General features: G+C 36.5%; 1 protein-coding gene and 2 pseudogenes across 1 annotated transcript; 2 read left to right on the top strand and 1 right to left on the bottom strand.

The window, feature by feature from the left end:
• Positions 1-3194: 3194 nt before the first annotated feature.
• On the top strand, positions 3195-3313 carry LOC112483311 (annotated as a pseudogene).
• Positions 3314-6999: 3686 nt separating this feature from the next.
• On the bottom strand, positions 7000-10729 carry GLRX2 (glutaredoxin 2). The gene is made up of 3 exons (XM_006916212.2): positions 10637-10729; positions 8177-8353; positions 7000-7251 (listed from the first exon to the last, which is right to left on the bottom strand). Exons 1-3 carry the CDS (start codon positions 10700-10702, stop codon positions 7099-7101), a joined length of 396 nt encoding a protein of 131 aa, XP_006916274.1. The 5' UTR covers positions 10703-10729; the 3' UTR covers positions 7000-7098.
• LOC112483304 lies at positions 10298-10416 on the top strand (annotated as a pseudogene).
• Positions 10730-12959: the final 2230 nt, after the last annotated feature.

The following is a 12959-nucleotide window of genomic DNA, read 5'->3' as shown; positions in this document are numbered from 1 at the left end:
GAGTAAGATAATTATTCGGCCTTTGTTTTTCAATTATAGATGTACCTAACTCTTAGAAAAAGCGCTCTTCGAAAAATAAGTAACTGAATATTCTTTCAAAAAATAGCATGTCTCATTACTAATATTTCCATAACTATAAAGGTCACTGTCAAAATCTTTGTTCTACTAAGTAGTTCACGGAGCTTATATTTACATGGCTTGTAGCATAAAAGATCTTGTAAATAACTACAATGTTCAACTTTTTTTTAATTGGTGAACTTTTTATTTGCTTTTGAAAAATTATGAAGTCAATTTTTAAAATTCTGTGATACTTCCCAAATCAAGTTATATTTTGTATACCTTTTGTATTAGATGTTTGCAGAAATTTTGTGGCCTTTGAGTAAGATAATTATTCGGCCTTTGTTTTTCAATTATAGATGTACCTAACTCTTAGAAAAAGCGCTCTTCGAAAAATAAGTAACTGAATATTCTTTCAAAAAATAGCATGTCTCATTACTAATATTTCCATAACTATAAAGGTCACTGTCAAAATCTTTGTTCTACTAAGTAGTTCACGGAGCTTATATTTACATGGCTTGTAGCATAAAAGATCTTGTAAATAACTACAATGTTCAACTTTTTTTTAATTGGTGAACTTTTTATTTGCTTTTGAAAAATTATGAAGTCAATTTTTAAAATTCTGTGATAATATTTTTTATGTAAACAACTAACAATGTAGTTAAGCTTACTGTTTTAATAAAATTATAATGACACATTTTCGTAAACCCTGAAAATACCAAATTATATTGGAAATTCGTAGCAGGAATCATAAACTAGGGGTTATGTTATAAAATTCTATTACTGAAATTAAGGTGATAATGTTCAATGAGAATGAATTTTGTAAATACAATGAAAATATACAAAAGTTGTTCCTGAGCCTAAAGAGGTTTTTTTCTTCACTTCTGTTTAGCACCACCATGGGTCATATGAACCTCATGAACACAAGCAACAGTATTTAATTTTAAAATATATTTAAATTTCTGTACTTTTAGAAGTTATCGAAATACGCTTGCACACACACACAAAAAAGTAAGTTAACTACATTTCTGCTGGTGGTCTCACTTAATGAAAATGGGTTGTTAAGGGTAGTAAATGAGATTAAAAGCCTTGCTATTTTATATATCACCACATATAACTGATGGATATTGTATCAGTATAAACATTGTATTAAAATTTTTGTTTAAATTACTTGTTAGGCTTTATTTGCAATACAAACTTTAGAATCCATACACAAATTAAATTTAAAATATTATGCATTTAATGAATGATAGCCAAGAAAAAATGTTTTTGCTGCACTATTATTCTAAATATGGACTATATGGAATTTGGTATGGTGTGAGTAGACATAACTTTTGTAGGGCATTTCAGTTATATATTCTTCCTTTTATTGCCAGCTTCTGATAATGAAGAAATTCTCCAAACAGATGAGATATATTAAATTACCTTTTTAAAATAAAAATTGGTTGGGAGAGAGGTGTTGGTCTAGTTCTTAATGTCCACTTGCTTTATATAAAGGCTTTGATTTCCATAATTGATCACTTGACGAATATTTAAATTACACAGGCTAATGCCTGCATAGAATCAAGTATTTAAGTATGCAAGAGCCTTAAAGTGAAAAACATGATCTTTCTGACTGCCTTAAAACATGACTAGCTCTCCAGCACAGGCATACTAGTTCTTTTCCATAGGGTCTGCTCACTAAGTAATGCCTTACTAGTGTTAGTGTTTCTCGAGTAACAGAAATCAAAGCATCTTTTAGAGCTTTCACTCTTCTGTGATGAATGGGAACTTATTAAGTTCTAAAACTTGATTGTCCATTAGTTGAAGCACCTATTAACGGGATAATCTGGGACATTGATGTGTTATACGTACATGACTGTTAACATCAGTAATGTTTGTGGTAGTTTGAGGTTTTTTTATTGTTTTATATAACAAATTATCCAAGAAGCTGGATTTTATGTAACATTATCTCCAAGGACCAAGTTGCATATTTAAACACTATGAATGAAAAATACAGATACGTAGTTCCAAAAAATGGTTAATTTTTTCAGGAAATTTTTCAAGACAAAAGGCAAATATTTTGTTTCAAGCCTACAAGTGAATTTATTCAAAGAAGTGAATGTAGTTGTAAAACGTGACTGTTGCAATAAAACATATCCAGGCCAGTGATTTGTTTAATTACATGTACATTTTTAAATTCACTTTGCCTTCCAAAGCAGGAATCTTTTATAAAATTTCATGAAAGAAAACTTTAAATTGTCAAGCTGGTGCTTAAAATTATATAAAGTTTGATTTATAACAAGTGTCATTTCAAGGGAAAAGACCCTGAAAAGGGGGCGCTGGGGAGGATCCTAGGTCTGTCGATAAACTCATGGATGCTTTGTTTAGTCTTCCAAGTTTTCACTGTAAATATCTAACAATGTAATTTTGCTGTTTTCTAACAGAAAATGAAATACGTATTAAATTTATTTCATGATAAAACAGTTTCCATTGATACTGTGAAATCTTGACTTCCTCTCCTTTCTATCCTTGCAAAATGCCATACTGAATAAATCATTTTAGACATGGAATGCAGGTGGGCACTATGTGAACTGTTTCTGGTTAGTTGTATTATTGTAGAAATTGACGGAAGTACCAAATAAACTATGCACATCAAATAATTGTCTTTTTATTTATTTAAATAAGAGTTTTAAGACTGTAATATGCTTTATAAAATCTAAGACTCTTAATGTTATATGAGAATAAGATAAAATAAGGTTTTGATAATTAAATTGGCCTTATAATGTCTATTGTATGTAACTTATTTATTTAAAGCACATGTGGTTGGGAATTCTTTTACAGTGGATTTTAATTATAGGATCAAAACTGGATTTAATCAAACTGCACATTATTAAAAGTTTTAAAAACAATTATTTTGTGAAAAATATCTCAAAATTGCCTTTGGGAAAAGTTAACAAAAGTCAGTTTAATGCAAATAAAAACATGTTATTTCAGTACCAATTTGCAGACATTTCTATCTGAATTCCCATAAAAATTTTCTCAAAAGTTCTAACATCAGAGCTGGAAGTTTTGCAGAAGGATGAGAGCAACTTAGAGCCTACTCACTTTAAACATTTGGTTGATTTTACAGTTCTCTGTTTAAAAATGACAGTTGAGTTTATGGCCATGCCACCCTGAACAAGCCCGATCTCATCTGATCTTGTAAGCTAAGCAGGGTGGGGCCTGGTTAGTACTTGGGTGAGAGACCACCTAGGAAGACCAGGTGCTGAAGGTGTAAAAATAAAGGCTTGTAAGCTGACAAGGTCCTTGCAATCTGTGAAGTCAACCAAGGGTTGCTTCGCCTAAAAATAAATAAACGAAATAAAAATGACAGTTGTAAGGAGAAAGGAAGATTGCAAACTATACATTTCTTCAGAGGTGAAATAACTAGACAAATTTTTTAACAATTTTAAACCTAACGAAAAAACGGCTTTGTGCAATTTTTTATCATGTTTTAGGAAACAGTAAAATCCAGATAAATTTAAACAAAAGACGCTTTTCTCAACAGCTTCCCAATTAAATATTTTGGCAATTGAAGTGTAAATTGTTTAGTTAAAGAAAATGAGAAAATGAATGGCCATTTTTAAAATGGTAATGGGCTCCAATAAAGTTTATCTTCCAGATCTTAAAGCTAGGACCGAAAAGATAACACTTCTTAAATGGGTTACCATTGTCTTCTTTCTAGCCTATAGTTCTGGAAAAGAAGCAGAGCTACTGCAACAACTCCTTCTTAGTTTTTTTCTATTATTTTTATCCAGCTATAAGGTATGGTGATATGGACTGAATGTGTCTCCCCAAAATTTATATGTTGAAACCCAAATCCCCAAAGTATTTGAAGATATGACCTTTGGTAGGTCATTAGTCTCAGCCCTCATGATGGATCGGTTCCTTTGTAAGAGAAGTGAGAGCAGGAAGATGGCAGTCCTCAACTGGGAAGAGGTCCCTCGCCAAGAACCACCTTATCCTGCACCTTGATCTTGGACTTCCCAGCCTCAAGAAATGTGAGAAAAGTTTGTTGTCTCAACCATCCTGTCCATGGTAATGGTAAAGCAAAGTTATACAGAAAAGAAGAAATGGAAACCACTCATAAAATTGTAGCTAGGACCTTGGAAAACCGTGGTGAGTCCACAATAAAACATACAGAAGCCCTCCTCATCTGCGGTTTCAGTAACCTGTGGTCAACTTAAGTCTGGAAATATTAAATGGAAAATTACAGAAATAAAAAAAAAACACGTTTTAAATTGCGCGCCGTGCACAGTAGCTTGATGAAGTCTCGCGTTGCCTTGCTCCACCCTCACGTGACGTGAATCTCCCCCTTCATCCGGGTCTCCAGGCTGTAGACGCTTCCCGCTGTTGGTCGCTCAGTATCCACCTCAGGTGTCAGATTGGTGGTATCTCACTGCTTGTGCTCAAGTCATCCTGGTTTTACTTCACAGTGTCCCCAAAGCACAGGAGTCGTGACACTGGCAGTTCGGATACAGCACATCAAAGCTACAAATGGGTTCCTCTAAATGAAAAGGTGAGTCCTGTCCTGTTCCTGTGAGAGGCTTTACTCACTTATTACAGTGTATTATATAATTGTCCTATTTTATTATTAGTTACTGTTATTCTCTCACTGTGCCTAATTTATAAATTAAACTTAATCATGGGTGCGTTTGTGTAGGAAAAAAGCATAGTGTATGTAGAGTTCAGTACTGTCCAGTTTCAGGTCGATGTCGGGGAGGGGAAAGCATTCAGTATATCTCCTGAGGATAGATGGAGACTGCTATATGTATTTCTGAGCCATCGTGATTATAGAAATTATATGTTAACGTGTCTTCTCTGTACTAAGCACTTGTTGTGATTTACAATATCTGCAGATGGTGTTATCTGCCTTTTTTAAAAAAGGAACTTACAGTTCCAAGAGATTAAGTCACCTACCTATTAGTCATGCCTAAGTATAATTAGTGAAATGAACACTCCTCTGTCTTGATCTAATAGGTGTTATCACTGCAAGTACCAGATAGGATTGTTTTCACTAAGGATTTGGTACTTCCTTGTGGTCCCTTCTGTAATCCCCTCCCTTAACCCTAGGCTTTGTAACTAGACCTGCATAACCTATTAAAACAAGTTCTTGGTCATCCAGGATTGGCAGGGCAGCTGGTCAGTCCTAGAAGACTGCCGCCCACCTCCCACTCAGACACCAATTGAAGCCACGTTGTCACCTTTGCTTCTGATCAACTGGTTATAGATTGAGGGTTCAAATGAGGGGCTCTCCTTGGGTACAATTAATTTGCTAGAGTGTCTCACAGAACTCGGAGAAACATGTTACTCACTAGATCACCGGTTTATTGTAAAAGGATGTAACTCAGGAATAGCCAGATGGAAGAGATACACAGCGCGAGGTGTGGGAAAAGGGCACGGAGCTTCCATACTCTCCCCAGGCACTGCTTCCTCAAATCTCCACGTATTCACCAACCCATAAACTCTCCAAACTCTGTACTTTTGGGTTTTTATAGGGGCTTCATCACATAGGCCTGATAGATTAAATTACCTGCCATTTGGTGATTCAATTTAATCTCAGTCCCTTGCCCCTCACTAGAAGTTCTAATTCCTTGCTTGGTTCTCCCCTTATGGGCTTTACAAGTCACTTCATTAATACAATAAAAGACACTTTTCTGGCTCAGAAAATTTCAAGAGTTTAGGAGCTGTGTGCCAAGAAAGGGATGAAGACCAAATATATCCTTATAAGTCACAATATCACACAAGAAAATAGACTTCTACTCTCTAACAAAGCTTTTACAACACAGCAAGTATGTAAAATTTCTCATGACATAATGCAAAATAAAAGACACTTCATTCTCTATTGCATTCATTCCAGTATTACAAGTTATCACAGGAGATAAAATAGTCCTAATTCTTGCTTTATCAAGGTCTAATGGCAGTTTAGTAAGTTCATGTAGAAAGCATGGCCTCCGGCTGTCTTCTGCAGGTCTGTCCAAAGATTCCTTGGTGTGTTTTGACCACAAAGAAGCGCCCATTTCTTTTAAAATCCATTTTCCTCCCTTCTCTAAGTTTTCTCTTCCCAGCATCTGATAATCTGACCATGTGACTCTGTGTGACCACCTAGTAAAATGCTTCTTAGGCACTTAATATTAAGTCAAGTGCATTTCTGAACTGTTTCAAAAGTTCATCCTCGTATAAGACTGAAGTCTTCCTCCTTTTAATTTCTGTTGAAGAGCTGTACAAAATGAAAGGATTTTTTAGGCAGAAGAGGTGAGAAAAGGAAGTTTCCAGCAAAGAGTGGATTGTTTCAGGCAAAGTCACTTTTCTGTGGAGGATGGCAGGGGTCTATCAGGTAGATTTCCTCCCTCTGCTGACCAGGAAATTCCAGACCAGCTGGTTGAGATTACATTCCTGGAAGGGGCTGACCTGCAATTAGGTTAGGTATTAGTCTCATTTTGGTGACATAGGCATAGCATATATGACTCCATTTTGGGCCCGTTGTCTTTTTTCACAATGCCCATAGGTGCAGTTCTGTTCTTCGGAACCACTAAGTCAATAAATTACTAATTTGGGTTCTCTGAAATAAGTTTCATTCCATCCTATAAATTTAACATACTTTTCTAGAAGTACAAAGTGTGAAGTCTTGCACAATATAGTTCAAGGACATATCCCTACCAAGTTCAGAACTGTACCAGTGAAAGCTTCACATTTTAATGAGAAATTAGTCTTCACCACTAAAATATGTAAAAGGTAAGGAGTTAACTCCTTCCGAATAGTATATATAATAAAGAATTCCAAATGTTAACCTTCTACCTCTTGGTTGTAAAATTTCATAAATAAATTCCTAATAAAATACATTCTTTATCTTTTGATATAACTCCACTCCTTCAGTTTTAGATATCACCTCTTTTTCTCAAGAATTGGCAAGCAGGAAGATGAGGTTTCCACAGTGATTTATTCATTATTTTTACAACTTTTTCATGAAGATGATTCACATATTTAAACATCCTCAAACATTCAAAAAGCATTATTACTTTAAATAACTGACATTTTACTATCACTAAAATTCTTGTTCCTTTTTTTTAAGTAACACTGATGAACCAGTGGAAGCAATTTCCCTTCTTTGTGAAGCCTATGAGTGTCAGTTGCACCTCCAATAAAAGTTCCATTGACAAATATTCTTGGCACCTGTTGGATAAACAAAGGATTAGGTGTCACCTTAGTGTCAGAAGTAGAAAACCATTTCCCATAATAATAATTGATGCCCACACCGTGGGCAATTTTATGGGCCGGGCACCATACTAAGCTCTCTTGTAAGTTCCCTATTTAAATCTTTACAACCCTTGAGTTAGGTATGATTTTTAGCCTTATTTTGGAGGGAAATGAGGCATAGGAACTTTGCCCAAGATCACAGTGACAGTAAATGACAATGATCAGATTTAAATCCAGGGCAATCTGATTCTCAAGTCCTTCTTCGTAATCACTACAGCATATAAAAGGTAAAATAAAGCAGTCTCTGTTAACATTTAAGTTTCTTACAGTTGTTTGCTAAAAGGGGACAAGTATACTATAAACTTCCATATATACACACACATATATATACATATATATATGAACAAGAAGGGAAATGGCAACACTGTATATTTTGCTAGCAATGCTTATTATGGAAAAATCCACAAGTTTCAAGAATCTAAAAACATGGAGCACTAAAGCACTCCTACTGGCACAGTAACTGAAGACTGACCCCTGGTCTGTATTGTCCAAGTGAAGGAGGAAGGATACTTTCATCAAGAGAAGAGCTCCAGGTGGCATTAAAGGTTTGTAGACAAGCAAGGACTCATGACAACACCATTACCCCACCTGTCACAGTCAGCGCGCGCGCGCGCGCGCGCACACACACACACACACACACACACACGGCAAAGAGTAAAAATAAAATAAATTAACTCTGCTGTTTCCTATTCTATGAATCTGGCTTCCGGATCTGCCATTTCTTTCTCAACATAGATTCTCAGAGAATGTCTGGCTGTCTTTTCCTAACACGAAGGATATGGGCCCTAGTGATTCAGATCACCACCCACCGGGGGAAAAGCACCACAGAGGAGACACTCACGGTTCTTTCCCCAGTCATTTTGTAGAGAGCGTCCTGAAACTGGCTCCCATACTCAAGCATGTCCAGCTCCACCACTTTGTAGTTAATATCCATGCCATGGAAAAGCTCCTTCGCCATTGTGCAGTAAGAACAAGATGTTTTTGAGAAAATCACCACGCAATTATCAGAAATTGTTTCCTGAAGTAAAACAAACAAACAAAAAATCACTTTAATTTCAGACATTATCTTTTCGAAAGAAACCATAATATAGAGGAAAGGATATGGATTTTGGGGTCTCACCATTCAGAGCTAAAACTAAGTCTCCATCATCTATTCTCTCATCTGTAGATTGAGGGTAATATTCACTTCAGAGGAGTGTCATTAGAGGAGAAGGATGTCATGGCCGGAAGGTGTTGGCATGGACTAATAACAGTAGTAACATAATCGGACCCAATTCATATCCAGCAAACACTTCTGCGTGCCAGACGCATGCACAACACTTCACTAGCTCATTTAATCCTTGCTACAGTCCTGAGATAGGTCCTGCTATCACCTCCACTTCACAGAGGAAGGCAAACGACTTACTCATAGTCCTCAGCTAAATGGCAGAGCTGGGATTTGAACCCACGCAAGTCTGATTCTACAAACCAGGCCTCTCAAATAGTTAAAAGGTGTTCCAGAGTTAGCCTCACTTCCCTTAACATTCAGTGGTGAGGGCTGACATAGGATTTCTCCTTAAACTTTCACTGACCCAGGAAGAAACAGCAGCTTATAACAATTTCCACCCTATATCTTTATAGTAAAAAAAAAACAAGCAAACAAACAAAAAAACTGGCATGACTGTATTGATAAAGTATTCATATATTGTTGTTCCTGGAAAAGCTATTTCCAGAAATGCTAATTCAATGCATTTGAGGCAGAGGCCAGAAACTGTATTTTTAAATACTTTCCCGGATGATTCTAATGATATCAGCCTGCTTTGGAAACAAGCCTTGACCACAAAAACCAGGAGACTTTGCTAGGCATCTGCCTTACCTATGAAATGTTTTGTTTGTTTGTTTCTAAATATATGAATGTCTGGGTCCTTCAAGAGATTCTGAATGGGTAGGTCTAGACCCAGGCATCCGGATATGTTGTTCTTACATGGGTCCTAAGAAGCACCTTCAGGATGCAGGCCAAAAAGCAGAGTACCTGGGCAAAGTGATTCAGAAGTCACACCCACCTGGGGTATCAGAATGGTTCTAAGTCACAGGCCAGCTTTCTGCAAGTGGACTATTTCTTATGCTTTCTCTTCTGCTTACTCATAATATTGAGTATAGGAGTCTATCTCAGGGAAAGCCAGCCATACCAGAATGTATTACTGAACCCATTTTATAGATGAAAAATTGAGGCTGAGACATCCGTAAGACTGGGATTTGACTCAACCCATCCCAACACCAAAGCCAGCGCTCTTTCCCCCGCCATGCTGCCTCACGTTACAGGCACACGGAGACTGTAAGTGACATGGGTCTGACCATCCTGGGTGCTGACATGTAGTACAAACATTGATGAAAAGATCCCAAAGTGAGCTGAAACTCCAGATGACAGTGCTAAACTTTCTTGAACCCTCCTCCTCACCTTTTCTCAAGATCATCCTTGGTAATAGTTCATCATTTTGTATTCTCATTTTTAAAAAGGGCAATTCCCTCACAGTAGGTTTCTAGCATTGCCGTTACAGTTGACAGCTGTGAGTGAATATTTTTTTAGGCAAATAAAGGCAGAAATGTTCTGTATGTGATAGTGGTTGGTGGTTGAGGAGCAGAGAAAGAAAAACACAAATATGTCTTAGAAGCGGCAGGAAAGAAAAACATACATACACGAGAAATTTTTCAGAGGCAGAATTAACTGGGATTTGCAGTAGGGGAAAAAAAGAGGAAAACAGGAGAACACAGCGGTGCATGGCACCCCTGAGAAGACTGTTTAGAGTATTGTGTACTAGGTTCTGTGTTAGGGAAGGAAGCTGTTATACAGCTTCCCAGGCCAAAATCAAACAGTTCCCCCGGTTAAGGACACCTCGACCTGAGATGGGGACAATGGCAAGGGGGAGCCAACCTCACAGACCCAACTGAGAGAGAGTGAAGACTCCATTATGAATGAATCTCAGTCTACGGTCATGCCACCCTGAACAAGCCTGATCTCATCTGCTCTTGTAAGCTGAGCAGGGTTGGGCCTGGTTAGTACTTGGATGGGAGATCACCTAGGAAGACCAGGTGCTGTAGGCATAAAAAAAAAAAAGAATGAATCTCATGAATTTTGACTATCAAAATAGACTTTTTTGTCACAGAAATTATTTGGATAGTAGATATTAAAATAGATATTAATTTAGTAATACATTTGCTGAACTATAGCAGGTTGGATACTGAATAAGCACATTCATTGTGTAAGACAAAATTTTTTTTCCACACAGGAAAGTTTTTATACTGCATCTCCCGCATCACTCACCTGGATTTGATCTGCAGGAGCAGTTCCTGGCTTCCCCAAAGATGATGATGACATGCTGTTCCCCATCCTAAAAGGGATTTTTAAAGGTAGCACAGTTTATCGAACATTAAAGATAATATGTGAGATGAGATCCATGTGAAGAAAACCTCATATGCAAATATATATCCAAACTTAGGAAATAGAAAAAAGTTTTACTTATTATCAGTACAAAATATCAGTTTACAAAGTATTTCTTTACTAAGACCAAAAGGGCCTGTGTGCTTCTCTAACTAACTTCCCAATGCCTTTAATTATTTGATGCAATCACATTTATTGTGTTTAAAGCCTGGCACCAAATTTCAAAAAGACTGTCCTGATGATAGGCCCTATGATCTGACTATTGGTTAAAATGTAGTTTCCATTTTCTTATCGAAACATGCCAAAACTCCATGAACACTTTTTGACACAGATAACCTATGAAGATCCAAAGATTTTATGGATATTGAATTATAACGTTGTACACCTCAAATTTATATAATGTTATTAACAAATTTCATCAAGTAAAATTTAAAAGTATATTTAAAAAGTATATTTAAAAACGGAGAGGTTTTAAAAGTGAAAAAATTTAAAATTTAAAAGTATATTTAAAAACGGAGAGGTTTTAAAAGTGAAAAAATTTTTAAGGAAACTAAAATTTCTAAACCACAACAATCCATAGCTCCAAGTTTCCCAATCTGTAAAGTGAGAATAATCACTCCTACTGCAGAGTTTTGTGAAAGTGAATGAATTGACTTACAGAAAGCAGACCAGTGTCTTGAACACAGTATATGTTCAATAACGTTTGACATTATTACTGTTATTTCCTAATTACAAAGACCCTAATTATATCAGTGTTTCTTATCCGAAACCAAGCTGTTGGGAGTTTGTAAAAGGAGACATTCATTGCAACAGGAAAGTGTTCACTAAAAAACTGACCAGTTTAGCACATCGAACCTCTCTGCCTACTCCTAGAACCTCCCCATCCACTCCCACTTTCATGATCAGCCAGGCCCAACATGGTTGGAACAATATCAGATCTCATGATGCAAACTGATTGCAGGGTGAAATTACAAATCTTACAAAAATGATTATAAATAAGAGACTCCAAAAAAGAATTACTTTAATATCTGGGGATTAAGAGGGTGAGAGAAAGAATTAAAGATTCAAATATTCTCCTGATGATTCTGTTGCAAACTCAAGTTTTGATAGAAAAAATTTTCCCTCCAAACACTTGAATTATTCACTGTGAGTATACTTAAAATTTAAACGTTGTTAACCATAAAAGTATGCTACTTTTTTAAATGTTTAGGTTTTTCTTAAGGTACCCATCAAACCTTTTTTCTTTTTCTTTTCTTTTTTTTTACTGTATAGCATAAAACTTTACTGTTTTAAGAATCTACTTTAAATGGCTTTTTACATGTTGTCCTTGGATGATGAGCATCTTTCTGCCTGTACCCTTAAAATAAGGAAGCTATAACAAACATCACTTTCAGTAATCACAAAGAAGAGTTAGAGACAGAAACTACTGGAATGGAACATTGTAATTCTACAATATTTACAATATATTGTTTCTTGCTTCCCAATAGTTTAGCAAGGAAACCTTTAAAAGGAAAAGGGCCTGTGTGCTCATCTCAGACAGAGGGTAGGAGAAGCAAGCTAGACAAACTGTAGCCAACTTAGACAGTGCAGCTTTAAGGAAAAAGCAGACTGAGTTTCTGGAATATAAACCAGAAAAGAAAGGAGGTTAATCAGTTCTGTCCTGGACCTTAGAAGGTGCTTTGTTGGAATAAATAAGCGGTCTATTTGGTTTATCAACTAAGAAAACAAGCCCTTTCCATCTCAATTCCAACATTCTTCATCCCTTAAACCATCTACTACAATATTCACCATTGAAGGAAGAGTTCCAGTAGAACTTTCTTAAGATTTTTTTTGGGGTAGTGAGAGCAGGTAGAAGGTGCATTCTGAAATATCACCCCCTTTCCTGCCAACTAAAAGAGAAAGTTTCTGGAAAGGACCTTTCTCCTTATTCTAGTTGAGTTCTGCAAAAGTTATCGCCTATTAAGGAGAGGGACATCAAAAGAGAAGTCAGTGCATAATAAACCTTTCACTTCAAACGATGAAGCACCCACTTGTCATGCCACATGCATGGAGCGCCTACTATGTGCTTAGCAGGCAAAATGCTAAATGCTCCAGAGAGACATATCATTATTGGTAGGAGTTACCAGATCGAATGGGTAGGAAATAACTCCCAGGCAGGGAGAGATGCACAGTGGACCGCGCATACGTGAGAGGCGGCAGAACCGGC

The sequence above is a fragment of the Pteropus alecto genome, unplaced genomic scaffold (assembly GCF_000325575.1).
Source record: "Pteropus alecto unplaced genomic scaffold, ASM32557v1 scaffold65, whole genome shotgun sequence".
NCBI lineage: Eukaryota > Metazoa > Chordata > Mammalia > Chiroptera > Pteropodidae > Pteropus > Pteropus alecto.
This window is presented reverse-complemented; position numbering and strand designations above follow the sequence as displayed.